The following is a 20,738-nucleotide window of genomic DNA, read 5'->3' as shown; positions in this document are numbered from 1 at the left end:
GGAATGACAGAAAAGACACTGATTACAAATATTCTTTTGTTAAATCCATGTTTTTAGGCAGCCTTTGTTTTTCTTATTTTAAAACACTGCTTTAAAAAATATTTCAGTAATCATTTTGAAAGAGAAGTTATTTCGTGAGAGTGCCAGTTTCTCCCAAACTTCATATGTTTCCATTTTAGGGAAGGTAGCATGGAAAGATTTCTCCTTAACTTTTCTGTCCCATCCTTCATATTTCTATTCATGTTTTAAGATTTATTATATTTTCAGAGTGACCAAATAAACAGCCTGTTCTACACTTTCACATTTAAATCTTACTTTACTAATGCGGTCTGGCAAATTCTGGAGCTTACTACTGTTTCCAAACCACATTAGTATGGAGTGATGTGTTTTCAGCACCTCAAAAGATGTATTTTTCCTCTAAATTTGTATATGCTCAACCAACTTCCCCAGTTGCAAGAAATGTAGGAGTGATTAACAGTTTGGGAAAGTTTAAAAATTGTATTTTTCTGCATTACTAGTTAATATTATTAATTCTGGGACCTGCAGCACCCGAGTTAAATAAGCTTCCCCCAACCCTCCTGTAACACAGTTAAATTTATATTCTGGTGGTAGTAGTAAGATCTGTTTGAAAATTGTGGCTGCCAAGTCCAGAAAGAGCTTTCCATAATTTTGATTCTTCTTAAAGATCATATTTAGTATACCTTTGCTTTTTCAGGCCATAAGAGTGTTCCTTTGCCTAGAAGATAGCAGTTGTTAAGATAAACTTTTAAAAGTTTTGTCTACAGTATCTGCAAGTTTCTCTCAATTAAAGACACGATTTGCAGATTTTAATTTTGCAGATACGATTTCTGTCAAGTCTCTTTCAGATTAAAATTAAACTTAACATTAGAAGCTTGGGAGTGCTAAGGAGAAGTAACAAGAGAAAGACAACACAGATGATTATTATTAGATGCTTCAGATGCTTGGTAAACAGGAGGGCCTTCCTTCCCCTTCCCCAAATCTGTCTGCCAAGAGATAGAGAGATTTAACTCCCCACCTTTTTTCAAGTTACTTCCACATGTCTTAGCCCTCTTGCATGGAGTTGAATGGATATAATGTAAGGGGAAAGAGGATAATAGGAAAGTTGAGGAAATTGACCCATGAATCATTAACATATCTTGGAATTTTTTTTTCTTTGCTTGAGGAAACCAGTTATTTATAGCTTTGCAGTTTGCATGATTCTAAGTTTCCATTTGATGCTTTAAGAAGATTATTCCACTTAATCCTTTGTTACTGTGTACTTAACCAGCTAGTTTGTAGCAGCCCAGCCTTAAGGTATCATATGACAACTTATGTTAAAGGTCAGTTGTGTATTGGGAGGCTCTGTTCTTTGGGGAGAAACTCCTTTAATAGCACTTCTAGTATATATTGCAAGTATATATTGAAAGAGTGATGCAATAACCAGTTTTTCTAGCCTGGATAGTCAAATAGAGCAGAAAATTATCAGACCACCATAAGGGGTCATAACGGTCTGGCATATAACCAATGAACAGAAAATTTATTGTATGACCATCAGCCTGTAAGCACATCAGCATAGCTTTCACTCTGCATTCCATTTGCTAATGAAATAGTTCCAATTATTTTCTAGTTTATGTTGCCTGCTTATAGTTTTGGAAGGGAATACCTGTATGATCTCACTGCTCACTTTCTTCAAATCCCTCCTCAAAACCTGCCTTTCCCATGAAGCCTTGGGTCCAACCCCTACTTCAGCTAAGCCTCTAACCAAATCTAAGTGTATGCAAGTGAAACAACTGCATATTCTTCCTTGTTTTCTTTTGCCCCTGTTTCCTCCCCCCTGTTTCCCCTGTGTCGAATTTTAGATCACAACTTCTTCAGAGCAGGAATTCTGCAAAGTGTATTCTGCAAAGTGCCAGGCACATTGATATTGCTGTTTAAATAGGTTTTTTTAAAGCCCACCACTTTAAGTCAATCATGCTCTTTTGCCCACTATTCCAGGGTATGCAAATGATGTGAGAAAAATAATGGATTCAATTATAGGTTAAATCTAAACATAAGCAGCCAGAGAAATGAGCAGGTAGTATATATGAGTTAGCTAGGAAGATTGTGCAGTTTCCTTTGGTTGGTTGGTTGGTTGGTTAATTAATTAATTAATTAATTAATTAACCACCTTTATCTTCCAAGGATCTTAAGGTTGTGTGCATAGTTCTCCCCCCATTTCATCCTCACAACAACCCTGTGAGGTAGGTTAGACTAAGAGGTGGTGACTGGCCCAAGGTCATCCAGTGAGCCTCATGGCTGACTGAGGATTTGAACCCTTGCTCTCCCAGATCCTAGTCCAACTCTCAAATCATTACATTACACTGGCTCCCCTGTCATAAAGTGGGTATTGTAGCTAATACATCTTTATCCAGAAGAATCCATCAATATTGTTTCATAAGTTAATAAAAATCTATTATCTATGTCAGTGGTTCTCAATTGGTGGTCCGTGGACCCCAGGGGGTCTACATAATGCAACCAGGGTGTCCGTGGCATCATTCACATAACAAAAACTACCATAGAGGTATCAGGGCTATGCAGTACTTAGCTAATTGGGAACCACTGATCTAGACAGTATGCACAGTGGTGTTGAGGGAAGACTGATTCTGGTAGAAGTAGTGTAAGTTTCAAATTTGGATGTTAATTCAGTACTTAACAAACTCTCACTTATAGAAGAAGTTGCTTGCCATTTTCTAAAATACCTACTCATCCGCAGGAAAAGATAAAGTATTGTTTCAAAGCTAGTAAATTACAGCACAATCCTAACCATCTCTGCTCAGAAATAGGTCCTTCAGTGGGGTTAGAACTGAGGTCTTAGATTCAGTCATTTGATAATGATTTAGTTACTACTTGCTGAGGTTGGCAGTATCATAGTTATGCAGGTAGTTGATCCTGTGCTTCAGAAAACTAAGCTATACACTGTCCTTTGAAACTAATTTAGTAATTCTGTAATGCAGAATATTTTCAGTCTGAATGTCCCTTGGGAGCTCAAAAGCTTGGTCATTATTTTGTGACAGTTAAACTGGTTCTAGTAAAGGTATTGCCCAACTGTGGATTTTAGAGGTTTTTCTTGTAGAAAACTTTATTTTTTAATGTTGCTTTTGGTAGTTGCGTTTTCAAAGTTTGATTATAAGCTAGGAATTGTTTTTGGGGAAAACATTTCAACATTTAATTTTACTTGTATCCATGTATTCTGTTTCTAGATAAATAAATCAGCAGTTACAAAACACTGGGGGTTTATTAAAGTTTTATTTACACTTCCATGTAAAAAGGGTTCTGAAGCAGCAATTACAATGTTTAACTATATTTTTCAGGAAATCACAATCTTTCAAATATATTTTCCATTAGGTTAGTGAAAGAAGGACAAGAAGAGCAGTTTCAATAAGAACTGTGGTTTTTTTATATAGAATTGAATAAGAAACAAAACCAAGTAATTTAAGTCACTCAGATTAATTAACCAACTACAATACATAAATGTAGTTGGAAAAGTAGGTGAAATTTACAATTGAGATCCTGAAGTTCTTGTGAGTGGCTGCATGAAGTTAACTGTCAGTTGCTTTAAAGACCATTGCCCTGATCGCCTTAGTAATGTTGCATAGTGGCTGATCTGCACTACATGTCAGCACTGAACTGAATATACTTTTATTTTTCCAATAACTGAACTGAAGGCAGCTACAGTATACAGAAAATAGTAATGAATATGTGTAGGTACCAATTGCGGTTTTTGTAGTTTTAAGATATGCCAGTTTGAAGAGGAGCTAATACTTAAGAACATGACAAATGTGTGGTGTAGCAGCTTGTCCTATCTAATAATTATCAAACGCTGGGTAATTCTGGTATCCTAGTTTATCTTCATTCATTCTGCTTTGTACAAAAGATGGTTCCATATCAAAAAGCCCTGGTATGAGATGAAAAAAGAGTTACAATTTTTGTAAACTGGCCCAACTTTCAGTGATATTTCTTTGTCAGAAAATATAGTTACCGGTATATATTTTCAGAAAATGTCAGAAGATATATATATATAGTGGTACCTCGGGTTACATACGCTTCAGGTTACATACGCTTCAGGTTACAGACTCCACTAACCCAGAAATAGTACCTCAGGTTAAGAACTTTGCTTCAGGATGAGAACAGAAATCGTGCTCCGGCGGAGCAGCGGCAGCGGGAAGCCCCATTAGCTAAAGTGGTGCTTCAAGTTAAGAACAGTTTCAGGTTAAGAACGGACCTCTGGAATGAATTAAGTACTTAACCTGAGGTACCACTGGAGAGAGAGAGAGAGAGTGTTCAATGGGTTTTTAAAACTGCCTTATTTTTACAATGAAAGGTGGTCTCTAAATTATTTTAAGTAAATATACATGCCAAGATTCCAAATTATTCTTGAAGCAGCTCCCTTAAACAGAAAACAAATCAAGATATAATTGAACAGACGTGAGTTAGTCAGGCCTATGTATCACTTAGATTAATTAAACCCAGTTATAGCAGTAGCAATAAAGATGTCTTATCAAAGCATCTTATTCTGAAGTATATTGATTGTTGTTTTCTGTTTTAAACAGAAGAATCATTATTGTTAAACCGTATCTCATTTAATTTAATACAACCAAGGAGTCAGAAGCAGTGGTCCCTCTCATTTAATCAACTGTTGCATAGTAGATAACTCATGGTGTTAGGCAGGAGAGGGGCAATTCTCCTATAGACAACACAGGCGTAGTATCCCATAAGTGCAACTGCACAGTGCAATTACAGCTCAGTGCAGCACTGCTTTACATAGCTTGGGAAGCCTTCTGAATAGAATAAAATATAAATAGTAATATCTTTTGAATATTATCCTCTAGTTTAGAATTAGTTTATTCCATTATAGTTTTCTTGTGTTCTAGTTAAATTGATTCAATGCTTGTCATGAATCTTGGGGTCATTAAAGAACAATTTTTTTTAAAAAGCAACACCTCTGACTTGACGACCTTTGCCTTTGAAAAGTGGGTGGTGGAAAGAATTTTTAAAAGTTTCATTCATGACTTGTAGAGCACTTTGGGACACTTTTCAGCTGTGATGCTTACAGAAGGTCCAGTGCTATGCTTTTTCCATGGAAATTTTCCATTCTGAAAAACATTTCTCATAAACATTTAATTCATATTGCGTAGTCTTGTGTTGCGTGAATGAACCCTGGGATCTTGAGAAAACTCTGCTCCTTTTTCAGGCACAGCCTTAAATAGGAGATCAAAAGCTATTGCTATGCATTTATTATGTTAACAGCTTTACTGCATTAACATTAAAAAAATAAAAACAATGAAAGTGAACTGAGGGAGGAAGAGCTACATTGACCACGTCAACTCGCAGGGCTGGGGCCGATGGAGCTCGTTCCTCCACGTGCCAGCCACTGGAAGGAGTCGCTCCATAACCAGCCCGCCAAGGGAAAAACAAGCAGCATTGGCTCGTTCCACCCTTGGTTTGAGGGCCAGAGTGTGATGGCACCTTCACCCAGAGGTATATCGTGTAGGAAGGCGCCATTGCACTCCGGCCCTCAAACCAGTACTAGGTGATGTATCGATACATCACCCAAACCTAATCAGATGACATTGGTATAATACTGCAAGGTTGCTCTTTTTTACGCATCTTAAGTTGGAGGTTCTGAAATGCAGAAAAGTCAGGGCTGGCGCACCCATGAGGCAGGGTGAAGCAGCTGCCGCTAGTTGTATTGGTGCCAGTTTCCCTCACCAAAATTTCACCAGAACCTGCTGTTATCACCTTTGCTTTATGCCACTGTACAACCTAGGCAAGGGATGCTTTGGTGGGGGCGTTATAGGGGCACTTCCTGTTTTGCCTCAAGCAGCGAAATGGGATGCGCCACTCCAGAGAATAATCATTAGGTGGTCCACAAAGACCCTAAGCAATTTTCAAGAGGTCTATGGGATAAAAAGTTTGGGAACCATTGTCTGAAATGAAACTCCCTTCCTTGAAGTCTCCAGAGGCAGTGATTGAATCTGTGAATAAATTTAATTTTGTGAGGTACACTGATCTACACCTGGGGATAGCTTTGTTTCTTTATATGCTCATAACTGCTATGCTTAAAAAAATGGTTTAAGTTCTATAGGATGAATGAATGAACCTATGAATGAGAAGAAAATTCAGTAAGCAGTCTTGGATCTCATTCTCCCTTGTGCTTGGTAAGCATAGCAATTCTGAAAGAAGGCGATTATGCCTAGGGTCCATAAAAAGTCAGTAAATTGCGAAGTATACTGTGATGGCAGCAATAGCTTAGTGAATCGGAGGATTTGACCTGTGTTCCCATCTCAAGCTGCATTTATAGCAGATATAAACATGACTACATGTTCTTAAAGGTTTCCTGTGTTTTCCATCCAAAAGGGAGCAGTCTGTGTGAAATGTTTTTCCAGCTTGTCTGGAAACTGGAATATAGCTGTGAATCACTTACGGAAAATGCTATGCATTTTTTTTTTTTTTTGTTATCTGGAAACATTGTGACTTTCCATAGTTTTATAATGTAGTACATGTGGTTTAATAAGAAAGGACTGCAGGAAGTTACTGGCCAGTTCTTCAAATTAGTTCATAATCTCCCACCCAAGCACTCTTGGTTGCAACTTCCCATTCTTAATTCTTTCCTCAAATGGGAAACTTTAACGTAAAGAAAAACACTTGCAGATTTTTTTTTAGCCTAGGAAAATAACGTGCAAACTATTTTTAAGAAGGTAAGGGGGAGACTTCTGAAGATGTTTTATAAGCATCTAAAGGTATCTTAATAGTCCATTAACTGCTCTCAAACAAGCTCTTTTTAAAAAATAATAATTAAATATGCAGCTAAAAAAAATGCATCTTCACCCTCCCTCCTGCCCCAGACTTGCCACTAAAGCAGAAAAATACTCACCAAGTTATCACCAGGGAGGGTGTGTGTGTATGCATATTTTATGGGTTTAGTGTTAGCTTTGGCAAACTTCAATCTGTGTATATGTTTTGGACTGTTTAACATTTTAATGTTTTAAGGTCACATTTGAAAAATACATTTTTCGAATACATCGAAAAACACATGGCTTCCCCCAAAGAATCCGGCGAACTGTAGTTAAGGGTGCTAGGAATTATAGTACTTTGAGATGTAAACTGCAGATCTCAGGATTCTTTGGGGTAATCCATGTGCTTTTATGATATTATGCGGGTGACTTAAGATGAAAACTGTAGTTGTACTCCTCCTTGAGTAACCTACAGTTTTAAGTAGGCAAAAGTTAGGTCCAGTCAAAGGCGACTATGGGGTTGCAGCACTCATCTTCCTTTCAGGCCGAGGGAGCCGGCATTTGTCCACAGACAGCTTTCCAGGTCATGTGGCCTATATGACTGAACCGCTTCTGGTGCAGCGGAACACCGTGATGGAAACCAGAGCGCACGGAAACACCCTATTTATCTACTTGCACTGGCGAACTTTTGAACTGCTAGGTTGGCAGGAGCTGGGACAGAGCAACAGGAGCTCACCCCATTGTGGGGATTCGAACCGCCAACTTTCTCATCGGCAAGCCCAAGAGGCTCGGTGGTTTAGACCACAGCGCCACCCATGTCCCTTTAGGTTTAAGTACCAATGTTTCATTTGTTCATTGGATACATTTGAAAAAGCACATCTAAGGGTTATGTAGAACAGGTATCTTCAACCTTTTCAGACCCAGGTTTTTTTACCCAAACATGCATATGGAGGACCAGTTTCTTAATCTTTTAAGTTTTACCTCATATTTGCATGATATTTGTGCTTCTGTTATGACCCACCTTGGATCAGGCTGCGAACCACTAGTTGGTCCCAACCCACACGTTGAAGACCAATGGTGTAGGAGATACTATTATCTCTACGTTCATGGAGCTTTTTCCAAAGAAAGCATACTGAGTAAATGTTGTACAAGGCCCCTTGTATCCTGACTCTATTCTGGAAATGAAAGACTTCCTAACTCCTTGTACTGCATTCATATTAAAACCTTCCACTGGTATCTAGTGTCTATTCAACAGTAATTCCATGGATCCTGATGGTCCTGAGCCCCAGTAAAGGAATTTCACCTGGTCTGTTGGTTGTGATAAGATGCACACCACATTGAAGAGGAACAGCTGTATCTCTCTCTCTCTCTCTCACACACACACACAGAGTAGAACCTCTACTTACAACCATCTCCACTCGCAGACGTTCCAAGTTGCAACCACGACAAACCTGGAAGTAACCGGCAGGTTTGCTGCCGATCATGCATGCGCAGGAGTGGCAATCACCGTTCACACACAACGGCGCCTCTCCCAGCGACCCATTTCACACACACACACACACACACACACACACACACACTTACTTTCCCGTTTTCATACCTCTTCTCCAAGGAATTGATATATAAAAACAAAATGCAGCTTAACTGGGAAGGTGAAGCGGAGCTTGTTAGTAGATAAAAGTGAGATGTGACAGCATGGCTTACAGATGAAAGGAATGGATAAAGCTGTGTGTGTTGAATACTTCTGCTCTGTTAGGTACCGTACTTTAAGAAGATAAGAATAGCCCTGCATGATCAGGTCAAAAGTCAACCAGATACTTTCATTGTTTTGGAAACATTAAGTTTTGCATTCTTTTTAAAATTGAAAGTCTGTAATTACTCATTTGCACATGAGTAATATGCTTTGTGGGACACGGGTGGTGATGTGGGTTAAACCACAGAGCCTAGGACTTGCCGATCAGAAGATTGGCGGTTCGAATCCCCGCGACGGGATGAGCTCCCGTTGCTCGGTCCCAGCTCCTGCCAACCTAGCAGTTCGAAAGCACGTCAAAGTGCAAAGAGAAATAGGTACCGCTCCCGCGGGAAGGTAAACAGCATTTCCGTGCGCTGCTCTGGTTCACTAGAAGCGGCTTAGTCATGCTGGCCACATGACCTGGAAGCTGTACGTCGGCTCCCTTGGCCAATAAAGCGAGATGAGCGCCGCAACCCCAGAGCCGGCCACAACTGGACCTAATGGTCAGGGGTCCCTTTACCCTTTACCTTTAATATGCTCTGTGGTGAAAAGAGAAGATCTGGAAACTTAACGGTAACTTGACTGTCATTACTGTGACTTCATTAGATTAGTATGTACTTAAGATATACTGATAGTTGTCTTTCAAAAATCTGCATAAATCTACTGATAAGGTGTGAGACTTCCTTTTCTGACAAAGCCATGTATGATAGCAATTGTTAGAAGTCCTAGAACATCTGGCAGGAAAGTGGTCATGTGGGTTTGTTTGCTTTTGTTCAAAAGGACTTACTGTACTTGGTCCTTTCGGCATGACTTTCCTCTCTGGGAATTTGTTTGTGGTTCCACAGGGCTATGTGTTGATCTCAAATGCTGTTTAATGTCTATATAAAGCTTTTGGTTCTCAGTGGACTATATGTTTAACAAAGAAGCAACTATCTCTGTCCTGAACCAGTGTTTAGATGAGGTCAAGTGGCTGAGGGGAAGTATGTTTAAATTTAATCCAGACAAGACGGAGTGATGCTGATAGCAGTGCTTGTGATTTGAAGCAGGGTGGATTGCTGTAAATTAAGACTGTTTTAAATCGTTTTGTTTCTATCTACCCTGAATTTGAGCGGATTAGACGGTCTGTGATTAATGCAGTTTCTGTAACCTTATATTGGGTAATAGCAGTCCTAGATCTGGATCTACTTTTTAAAGAAGCAGACAAGATTTGTTGTTACGGGTCCCGATTTCCATTGTTGACTCATTTTGGAGGCTTTTACTTTATTGGATATGTCAAACTGTCACATGCTGATCTGTGCTACTGTAGTTTTTTAGTCTGATTACTTCATATCTGACAACCTTTGAAGATGACAGAAGCTTCAGGCAGTGCAGAACACCAGTGCCTAACTTAAAACAGATGTTGGAAGGCACAGCTGTATGAAACCTGCTCTGTTTTAACTACCATGGTAATAGACTGTATTGTCTGTGCAATCTGTATGCAAAGTTGAAACAGTAAAAGGCTGGATGAGAGCTTTTACAATGACTGCTTCAGAACAGTAGAGCCCCTCCTATGAGTAGAAATTAGTTGTTTTAATCCAGGAGTAGGCAACCTAAGGTTAAACCCATGGGTTTAACGAGCCCACGAGCCGCCCCAAACCGAGCTACCCACTCGGAGAGTCCCTGCACACTGTGCTAAACTGGCGCAGCGCAGTGCAGGGACTCACTGCCACGGTGCCGGAAATTGCGTCTGTGCATGCTCGGATGCCAAAAATCACGTCTGTGCAGATGCAGATGCTGGAAATTGTGTCTGGGGAGATGGAAGACACTGGAAATCGTGGTCGTGTGCGCGCAATCCGGCCCACGGAGGGATCTCCGCTGGAGTGAACTGGCCCAGGCGAGGTAAACCTTGCCGACCCCTGTTTTAATCTCTCTCTTCCCCCTCCTCCCAGTCATTGAGCCAGTATCTTCTATTGCCCATACCTAGTTTGGAGATTAGTTACTGTTTTTAGCCGAGATTTCCAAGGGTTGGCTTGTATTTCAAGGCAAACCACTGTTAATCAGGTTCCCCACAATTTCCCCTAGAATTGATATTTCAACAATACATCGTAAAACATCAGACTGGTTTCCCCCTGGTTGTATGAGTGGGGAGAATACCTCATGCTCCTCTTTTTTAATACACCAATCAATTAATCTAGAAGTTTTATAATATGTCTTTTGAATATCTTGGAGAAAGCTTACTTTTACTTTGTCACTCTTGCAAGCGATTTTCAGTTCAAAATTTTACAGGCCTGTTCTCTGGATGGCTTTTTAAAAAATGTTTTGTTTTGTAAATGTTTTTCTTTTTAAATGGTATTCAAAGTTCAGCCCTTACATCTGGAGGTCTGCCTAACCTCCATGAGTTCACCAACCTACAGCCTACACAGTTTCATTTTTTTGTGTCCAGCCTACTCCACTGATAATACCACCATAGAACTCCTCCTGCTTTCCTTTTTCCCTTTAGCCACCAACAAATGGCCTATGCCTTTCCCCCCTGCAAGCCCTCCTCGTAGGTCCTTTCTTCAGCATTGTGCTAAATGGCGGGTATCCTTGGAGTGCCATTGCCAAAAGAAGGGAGCAAAGGTTATGTAGTACAATGGGATGGTGCAAATTGACCTGTGCATCACCTCCTCTCATTGGGCGTTTATATCCGGGCCATGAAGTGTATCTGGCTGTGCTTCCTGGCAAAGATGAAGAAAGGAGAAGGATAAACAGAAGCTCCTGTTCTCAGTGCCCATGCAGTGTGTGTGCCCTTACATCTCCTATTCCCTTTATTAGTGTACACAGGGGTGGGGTGATTCAGTTTTAAGAATGCTAGGGTTCATTGTAACTTAATCAGAGAATGTTTCCCAATACAGGACTGTGTTCCAGAATATGTGAACAAAGTGTCACTAAGCATATGCATCATTTTTTCTTTCTGCCACTGAATCCTCCCAACACTCCTGTTCAGAGGATAGAATAATGTAGCCTTCACACAGGGCTGAGCCCAGAACCTTTCCTTTAGAAGTTAAACACACACACACACATTTTGCTAGTATACCATGCAATCAGAAATGCATTCATCTTCATATAAATCCTCCCTCTCCCATTTTCAGCAGACATTTACCATAGTGCCTTTCCCCCCATAGGCTCCTGACACTTCTTCTTCCCCAGCAAGTTATCCATTCTCTCCCCTGATCCAGTCAGACCACTTCTTTCCTTTCCAGCTACAGCTGCAGAGTTGTCCGCCACCTATTGAGAAGGCAGGAGCTGTTATGTATGCACTTGGATCGCCACCCCTGTTGTGTCTGCCCAGTGACTGAAGGAGGAAGGCTAGCAGTGGTGATTCTTTATCTTTGAGCCAAGGAGGACGATAACTCTGAAGTGGCCTCCTTTTAGAAATGATGCTGCCACACATCTTACTCTGCCTTGACCCAGTTAACTAGCCAAGAGCATTAATCTCCAAAACACACACAATTTGCATGTTTTGGAGAATGCAAAACCCTGGAGAGGATTTCAGATCTGAAAGAAATGCCTTTGCTTCGCTTAGGAAAATTGCATGCCCTCTAACCACTAGGTTGTAGTACTGACCTCTACTTCCAATGAATATTTACTTAGCATACCTCATAAAATTAATCTTCTTTAAGGGCTGCCACATTACTTCTATATTTTCAAAAAGGAAATGGTCTTGGTGTTTCATTTGTCCCAGTAGCTCTTGATGCAACCTGAAGTCTGTTTTGCACCCAGCGCAATCTAATGTACAGTCATACCTCATGTTGCGTCTGCTTCATGTTGCGTCTTTTCGCGTTATGTCCTGCGGCAACCCGGAAGTACCAGAACGTGTTACTTCCAGGTTTCGCCAGATGCGCAGAAGCGCTAAATTGCGCCGCACATGTGCACAGACGTGGCACTTCTGGATGCAAACGCTTCAGGTTGCGGATGTGCGTCCGGGACGGATTACGTCCGCAACACGAGGTTCCACTACATGACACATACAGCGCTCCATCTTAAAACTGTTACAAATTTCAGTCTTGAGTTTCTCCATAGCCTCTTGCTTTGTATGCCCCTTCTCCCCTACTCTCCGTTTTTCAGTTTTTAAAAAACCCAGTCTTGAGTTCTGGGGAATTCACAATCTTACTCAATATTTGGATGCTTTAGTTGGGATCTCCGTCCCTAGCTTTAACTGTCTTGTGTCCTCTTCAAATACTGTTTTTTCTCTCTGCAGTAGAGCAGGAAGCTGTAGAAAAGAAGCCATTGAAATAATTCCCCACAAACTGCAATACCAGCTTCTGGTTTCTTAATGTCTTCAGTGACACATTGTTTCACCAAGAAACAAATGTTACTCCTTGCATACTGTTTCATCATTCTTTCATATAAAACTACTTGCTGCTACAAATTCTATTGCTACTAAATTAACTTTTCATAGGTATTCTTCCTGAAAAAGCGAAACAAACATGAACAAAGTATAACATGTTTTTTTTAAATATCCTTACCAAATAAACTTAGTAAGTAGCAGGATAATTTTATTAATTAAAATTTGTTGCTTTTCTCTTCCACATAGAAAGCACGTAGCAGTGATGACCTATTAGAAAGAAATTCACAAGGGTATTAAATTATATTATTACTGGAGCCAAATGATGTTCACAATTCAGTGAGTGAGATTTCAAGGTACCCAAAACTTTTGCTCAGGGTGAATATTGAAGGAAACAATAAAGGGAAAGATTTTTTGAGAACATGATGTAGTCTTTAAGTCATGTCCACTGTTTCTTTCAGTCTTTAAATGGTAATAGGAAGCCCATACAGACTCTGTACGGTTACCTCTTATTGGTAGCAGTGAGAAATTCCCATTTTAATATGACTTCTTGTTCAGTACACTTGATCAAGTGCATTTTGATTGCGATCATCATTTAATAAAAGTAAAAGCTGAAGTTACTTGAGGAAGAACAGGAATCAAAAATGTTTTGTGAAAAGCATGGATTAGCATGTGATGTGAGTATATAGATGTCAAGTGACATCTTTGAGGCCGAATGACAGAAAGTGAAGGGGGATAAAAGTAAATTATGAAAATCTGATTTTACTACTTTTAGGATAAAGGCTTGATTTCTCCTTCCTGTCATGTTAGTCCCTTACCATTTTGCAATACTTCAAGCTTGCATAAGTTGGAAAGATTATGATGGGGAGGAGGGTGGGGAAGGAATTTCAAAGGGCACTCTTTTTTTTTTTTTATCTATTCAGGTTTCTGCTTTGTACTCATGAACTGTGAGGTGTAGGCTTGCCTATCTAAAGTGGATCTATTTGCCTCCAGAGTCAACAAGAAACCTGTTTTTCAATAGGCACGTGTATCTATTGCCATTTAGAGTGGATGTTTTAAGAATTGCCCAGGAGCCTCATGTCTGTATTCCCACCTCTACTGCTCCTGGGCACACGTGATCAAGATCAGAAAGGTTTGGGTAATCTTAATCCTCCCATAGTGCCCTAGCAGGTTATGGTTTCCCAAGCTGATAGTCATGAGAATTGTTTCCCCTTTCAGGCCACAGTTCACTGTAGATACTCTGCAACAAGACCCAGCTCATATATTTGACTTAGTGTAAGAATATTGGGTACAGTGGTTAACTTGGTAGCCGAACAAATTGGCTCCCAAATGTCGCAAACCCAGAAGTGAGTGTTCCGGTTTGCGAAAGTTTTCTGGAAACCAAATGTCTGACACGGCTTCTGTAGCTTCCGATTGAGTACAGGAAGCTCCTGCAGCCAATCAGAAGCCATGCCTTCATTTTCGAACCATTCCGGGAGTCGAATGGCCTCCTGGAATGGATTAAATTCGAGAACCAAGGTACCATGGTACCACTGTACTTGGCTCAGAGGCAGTTTTAGGGTAGTGTGACCAGTTCAGTCACACTGGGCACTGGGTTGTAAGACACGTCAAAACAATGCTGTAGAATGGAGTGCAAGAAGTTGTGGGGGCGGGGCAGGGGTAGCATTGCACAGGATGCCACTGAAGTTGTTAGTGGCCCAGTATCCTATTTTCAATTCAGAGTAGGATACAGATAACTCACATTTTACACACAGTTATCTTGTGCACATTCAGCTAGAAAGAAAGAAAGAAAGAAAGAAAGAAAGAAAGAAAGAAAGAAAGAAAGAGGGAACATCCACACTGGCAATCCCACCCACCACTGACCCCAATGTGTTTTTGACTATACATAAATTTGGGCTTTATATGCTATTCCTGGAACATAACCCCTGTGTAAGCTGAGAGTCACCTGCATATGAAAAATAAACTAGTAAACAGTGCTTAAAAAATCACACTCTTTTCCTTTGAGGGTTGTTTTTGGAAAGGAGAAGTGGAAGAACGTAACAGACTTAAAAGGGAAATGGATTCTTCCAGCGTTTGAAACATTTTGTGTGACACAGGAACACTTCAAAAGAGGCTTTCTTCAGCCTTCATTAAAGAATTCAGTTAACTCTGGAAAGTACAAGCCTGAAGTCCTGTACTCACTTGGGAGTAAGTCCCATTTAGTCCAGAGGGACCTGGTTCTGGGTAAACATCGGGAGGATTGAGTTTCACCGTGACTAAGATTTAGTATGCTTTCCAAAACTTTGCAATGTTTTCTGCCAGCTAATTGCTGTTTATTGCACTAAACCTTGGTCCTCAAACAGTAACTTTTTCCATCTTAAAGTGGGTTGTCCCATTCAAGTGAAGAGCATGTTGTCTGAGTGCTAAATGGAATTACTACCAATGGAAACTATGCTGCAAGAGGAGTTGATAAAGCAGCTGCCTATGCAAACCTCAGCTGTTTTTTCCATTCTCCAGAGCAAAGTTAATTAGCATAGGGAAACTGACTAATGTGCTTACGTCACCTCTTTCCAGTTGAAGCTTATATTTTGTCCCTGACTGCCTGAAAGCATGCGGCAGGACTTTGTTCAGGAATTTGCTGTCGCATACAGGATGCTCTGAAACCTTTTTTTCCCCTTCTTTTTTTCTTTTTTTGGTTGAGGGGCTGGACTTGGTCCTTTTTATAAACTCTCACTCTACAGTACAAAACTGCTTCTTCAAAAAAGGACTTTTTGGTGATCTTGTACTGAGCTCTTAGCATTATTTAAGAGAGCAGAAGATGCATTTTAGGAACTTTGATTACATTTTTGGCTCCTTAATTGCTTGCGTTCCTGACAACAAGGTTTTCAATCAACCAGAAATTAGGGTAAGGCTTTGTAGATTTTTGTTTCTGGTGAGGAATATAGTTACTGAAAAAATGTAGGTGTGTTCAAATGACTGACTAGGTTAGGTCTTGATATGGCAATGTCAAAATAATCCCAAACTGCAGAAGCTGGTGTCCATTTGTGTTTCTGTATGCTTTATAAATTCTTACAATAATGCCTTAAGATTATGCTAGGGTTGTAGCTCAGTGGCAGAGTACATGCTTGGCATTCAAAAGCTCCCAGCATCTCAAGGTAAAGACAGGAGAGACCTCTTTCTGAACCAGTGGAGAGCTGTTGCTAGCCAGTGTTGAAAATACTGGGCTAGAAGGACTAATGAGCTGATTTAAGCAGCTTCCTATTTCCTGTGGGGTAATTTGTATGATCCTTTAAGTACTTTTGTGTTAACTGTCTACAAATTCTCAATACTTCTAACTGTAAGTGTGAACTTTTAAATATTCTTCTAGTTTAAATAATTTAGCCTTACTGTTTACCAATTTCATCCAGCTTTTCATTTGTGAAAGTAAGGTGGAGGGAAAGTAGCAGGGGGTGGGAACTGGGTTTGAAACTTTGAACAGGGCTCACTGTAACTTGTTCAAAAGTTCAGTGCCTGGCTTTTGCTTTTTGCTTTTTTTGCTAATAACAAAAGCCTAGTTGTAAGTAGAATGAAAACACATTCTCTATACTCTTTAAGAGAAGTAGCTCAGTTTTGGGCTGACAACTTTCTGTACAAAGTTGTATAGTATTCCCATGTGTTACATACTTGTTTGAAAGTTTAAAGAAATAATGTTTTGTTCTCTCCTTCATGCAAAACCTATTATAGACTTGTGACTTAACTGAACCCAGCAAGTTCAGTATTCTGATTCCCATACAAGTTAGTCAAGTTATAATAGGCAAAAGAAACTGTGGTCAGTTCCTGTTAATGCCTTGTGAAACAGGAAATTATAACATACATAAATGCTCAGCTAATGTGAGTAAGAACTATTGTCTCCTTCTCAAACTCCACTCCTAGTTTCCTTATTCTCAATATTAAATGGCAGACACCTCTGTGAATGATGCATAAATAAATTTGAGTTGATTAGTTGCCCGAAAGTTTCAGTAACACATGCGCTAAGCATGCATCACTACAGTATGGAGCTGTCAGCTGGTGGCGGATTTGCCACACCTGAAGTTCCACAGATTATTTGTTATTTGGGGTCAGAAGCAATTGTCTTTTTTCAGACTTTCTGGGGTTTTTTGTTGTTTTTTTAAATGCAAACTAGATAACCACCACATCTGTATCTCCACTATTTCTTCATCCAGCCACAGCCTTCCCCCCACCACACTGGTGTTCACGCTTGCTAAATAGGGTCACACATTGTTTTTTTAGCAGCTGCATGGTAGTTTCAGCTGTGTAGATTTTCCTGGCATCGTGGTGAAAACGAAGGCTGACACATTCACTTCACGTACATTGTTAAAGATACAGAACCAGTCAAGAAAAAGACTATATTCAAAGCAGTGGCGTAGCGTGGGTTGTCAGCACCCGGGGCAAGACAAGTAATTTGCGCCCCCTAACCCATGGATTTTAGCAGGGGGCAGAGAGCTGCGAGTGTGAGCGCCCCCCCCCCCGGTTGCGCCTGGTGCGGCCGGCCCCCCTGCACCCCCCACGCTACGCCACTGATTCAAAGGCATGATTCCTATTAATACATATTAACTGATACTGATTCTCATCAATGTAGCAAGGGGTTTGTGTCTTGTTGGGTTTATTGCATGGTACAGTGATGACTTGTTGCTTAAAGCCATTAGGGCTTACCTCTTGAATTCTACCATTTGGTTATCAGGCTGATTGCACATATCCTTGAGTTAAATAGCTGGAATGGAAACATTTTAACCCACATAACTGAATTGCGGTTTGAGTATCAAGTTCCCTGCAAATAGAGGTGTGGCACTGGCAGAAGAGAAAAAGCTATATAATACACTATCCCCCAGAGCCCAAAAGTTGCAAAAAACCCCAAAAGTTCCCTTGTGTATTTGTTTAGGTCCAGGACACACACATTCCCCACAGGGAGGGAAGGGTTAATATTTACAAGTATTTGGTTGTAGCTTTGCACTGAAATAATTTTTAATGGTTTATGCAATACAAGATAGCTTTTTAACAAAATGTTTCATTTGTCTTTCAGGCAAGATTTGAGGCCCTCTTTAGAACATATGACAAAGATGTCACATTTCAGTATTTTAAAAGTTTTAAAAGAGTACGGATAAACTTCAGCGACCCTTTGTCAGCAGCTGACGTTAAAATTCAGTTACACAAGAAAGAATTTCTCGGAAAGGAATTGAAATTGTATTTTGCTCAGGTAAGACAGAGAAACCTACTTGGTAAACATTTAATTTCATTGTTGCCGGTTTCATTTCACATCCTTCCTCCAGTGAACTCTTGAGTAAAGCATTCTCGCCCCACAACAACCCTGTGCAGTAGGGTGGGTTGAATGAAAGTGATCCACCTATTGAGCTTCAGAGCTAAGCAGGGCTGTGGCCCTAGGTTTCAGTTATGCAAACTCAAAAATTACAATATGTTACAGAATCTTTTCATGAACCACCTGTCTTTCATAGAACTACTTTGCAGTGATTTGAGCAGCTGAATTGTGACGCCTGCTATTTTTGATGTGTTCTTAAAGTACCGCTTCCGAGAAAGGATGACATCACACATTCCAGTACCATTTTCATTTTCACTAAGGCCCTAATGATACGGATTTGCTTAGGCAGTTTTCTGGTTACCACTTTACAGCTAAACTGTTAGGAGATCTGGCATTTGCTCTACTTCTTTAATGGTATTGAAGTGTTCTGTTATAAGACACAGTCCTTAAGGATTGCTTCTTTTGATCATGTCACTAACAGACACTGTGGAACCTCAGGAGAGGAGATATGAGGAATAACTATATTTTATGTATGATTTCCCAAATCATTTGTATTGAAAGAGGACAAGCTTTTATTTTCTATCTTGTGTTATTTGAAAGTGCAACCAGATAAGCTTTCTCAGAGATTTCTAAAGAAAATCATGGAAGCTGAAGTGGGATTAATCTGAATGTCCATTTCAGACACATTTTATTATTATGTATATTAAAAAAACCTCAACAAAAATGAGTGAGATCATTGAGCAGCTTAGTTAGTTATGGAATCTGGGCAGCATACAACAAATTTGTAATAACAATTTCTATACAAAATAAAATATAAAAACATTAGAAAGTGCATGAATACAATAAGATATTAGTAAGAGTAAAGTTGTGAATTGTGAAGGACACACACAATCTAGAAATTGTGACTTTTTCTTTTTAAAATACATGTAAGCTGTAACTAGAAGAGGATTCCCAGGTATCTGCAAGTATCTAGAAGGAAGACACTTAGAAAGAAGAGAATCTGATTTATACATGTGTATACTCACCATAATAGTACATCTGTCTTGTGATAGTCTGTTAAGTTCAAAATGCTTCATTAGAAGCAGCCTTTATTCTGCTCTTGAATTCTTCTAGTTAAGACAGCCTTGTAAATGAGCTCACAAAAGTTTCTAGCCTCCCATTTGTTTTACTAGCCTACATTCCCACGCTGGCTACAAGGGAAGATTTTTAAAGTTCCCTGCAGCCAGTGTGGAAATGCAGCAGGCTGAGGGACAGAGTGATCCATCCTCCCAGGAATCATAAGATTATATCTTAAAGACCAAACTTCAGTATCATTTTGTTTCTTATCTTTTGGGTTGTTGTTTAAAATGTTCTATCATTATCTCTATATACTAGGTGGGTGCAGAAAGTTCCTGGTTTCATTAACCTAATATTGTCAGCCCAATAGATTGGATCCACACTTAGTCATGCTTAGAGCAGACCATTGAAATCAGAGGGACAGATTATTCTAAGCATAACTGACTCTGGATCCAATCCACTGTTCTGTCTAATACCATTACATACCTCTGCCATGAGCACGACATACTTGTATTCCATGCATGTGCTTTTAAAAAATCAAAGTAAAAAATAAAAATCTGTTTCATCTCTCCAGACTTTGCATATTGGAAGTTCACGCTTAGCACCACCAGATCCAGAAAAACAATTTCTGATTTCACCTCCATCTTCTCCCCCTGTTGGTTGGACTCAGTCTGATGATGCTACACCTGCCATTAACTATGATCTTTTATATGCGATCTCCAAACTAGGACCAGGTAAGAGGCATGTATGCCTAAAGTGTAATGGCTCAAGCTAATTTTCCTTTTATTGTTGATTTACTGTAATGGGTGTGGCCGCATAAGAATTGAACTTATTCACTATAACACCTGTGATCTGAATTGAGCGTTGTCAGGAGACCTCTATTGTCTTCACAGAACTAGTTTTCAGAAACGTTTCACAATTCCTCTTCACAGAGAGCTCTGGGAATTGTAGCTCTGTGAGGGGAAAAGCTGTATTCTGACAACTCTCAGCACCCTTAACAAACTACAGCTCTCAAGATCCTTTGGCAGAAGTCATGACTTCTGTATGGTGTGAATGTGGCCTTCACTCCTTCAGCAGCCCGCTTAGTTTCTGCAGTAAGTACAAACATAACACAAGGAATGAATGTTTCATCCCTCCTCCACCAGCCCCCACACTCACTTGCATAGAATTCCTTCTTGCCTATGGTTACTGGGCAAGTGTTTTAATGCAAGGCTGATCTTGCAGAGAGGCTTAGTAAGAACAATTGCACAGCCTCTAGTATGGTCACATTAAGGTACAATTAATGGACAAGTGTGGCCTGCAACAAAATGTTGCAGTGCAGATTGCCCCCTTGCAGGGTTCCATCCAGCCATTCCCTCTCCCCACATTTTCCATTTCCCTTAACCATGAAACATGCAGTATTTTATTACTATTCTGCGTGTCTCAGTCCTTATTGGATTATGTGGTGTTTTTTGAACCTTCAGGATTTTTTTCTCTTTCTAAAGATCTTTGTAATTCTGCAAAGTCAGGGTTCCCCTTAGTCAGGCCACACACTTTCTGTGTGAGTTCTGCCATTTTGACCACATAGAGATTGTCACTCATCTCTGAACATTGCAGATA

General features: G+C 40.0%; 3 protein-coding genes across 4 annotated transcripts in view; 1 reads left to right on the top strand and 2 right to left on the bottom strand.

Annotated features, from left to right (window-relative positions):
* The window catches only part of KCNE2 (potassium voltage-gated channel subfamily E regulatory subunit 2), a 221,928-nt gene that overhangs the window by 112,299 nt on the left and 88,891 nt on the right, over window positions 1-20,738 (bottom strand). The window lies entirely within an intron of this gene.
* The window catches only part of CLIC6 (chloride intracellular channel 6), a 136,769-nt gene that overhangs the window by 39,771 nt on the left and 76,260 nt on the right, over window positions 1-20,738 (bottom strand). The window lies entirely within an intron of this gene.
* The window catches only part of RCAN1 (regulator of calcineurin 1), a 33,406-nt gene that overhangs the window by 8,065 nt on the left and 4,603 nt on the right, over window positions 1-20,738 (top strand). The window contains exons 1-3 of one of the 2 annotated variants that reach the window (XM_079974638.1): window positions 15,394-15,695; window positions 17,850-18,023; window positions 19,714-19,873. In XM_079974638.1, the coding sequence (XP_079830764.1) occupies window positions 15,609-15,695; window positions 17,850-18,023; window positions 19,714-19,873 (421 nt within the window). In that variant the 5' untranslated portion in view covers window positions 15,394-15,608. Of the gene's footprint in view, window positions 1-15,393; window positions 15,696-17,849; window positions 18,024-19,713; window positions 19,874-20,738 lie in introns of those variants that run through there. The other variant, XM_079974637.1, reaches the window with a different exon arrangement.

This window comes from Podarcis cretensis (assembly GCF_951804945.1).
Source record: "Podarcis cretensis genome assembly, chromosome: 4".
Lineage (NCBI taxonomy): Eukaryota > Metazoa > Chordata > Lepidosauria > Squamata > Lacertidae > Podarcis > Podarcis cretensis.
Note: the sequence above shows the minus strand (reverse complement) of the source record. Positions and strands in the feature narration are given on the sequence as shown.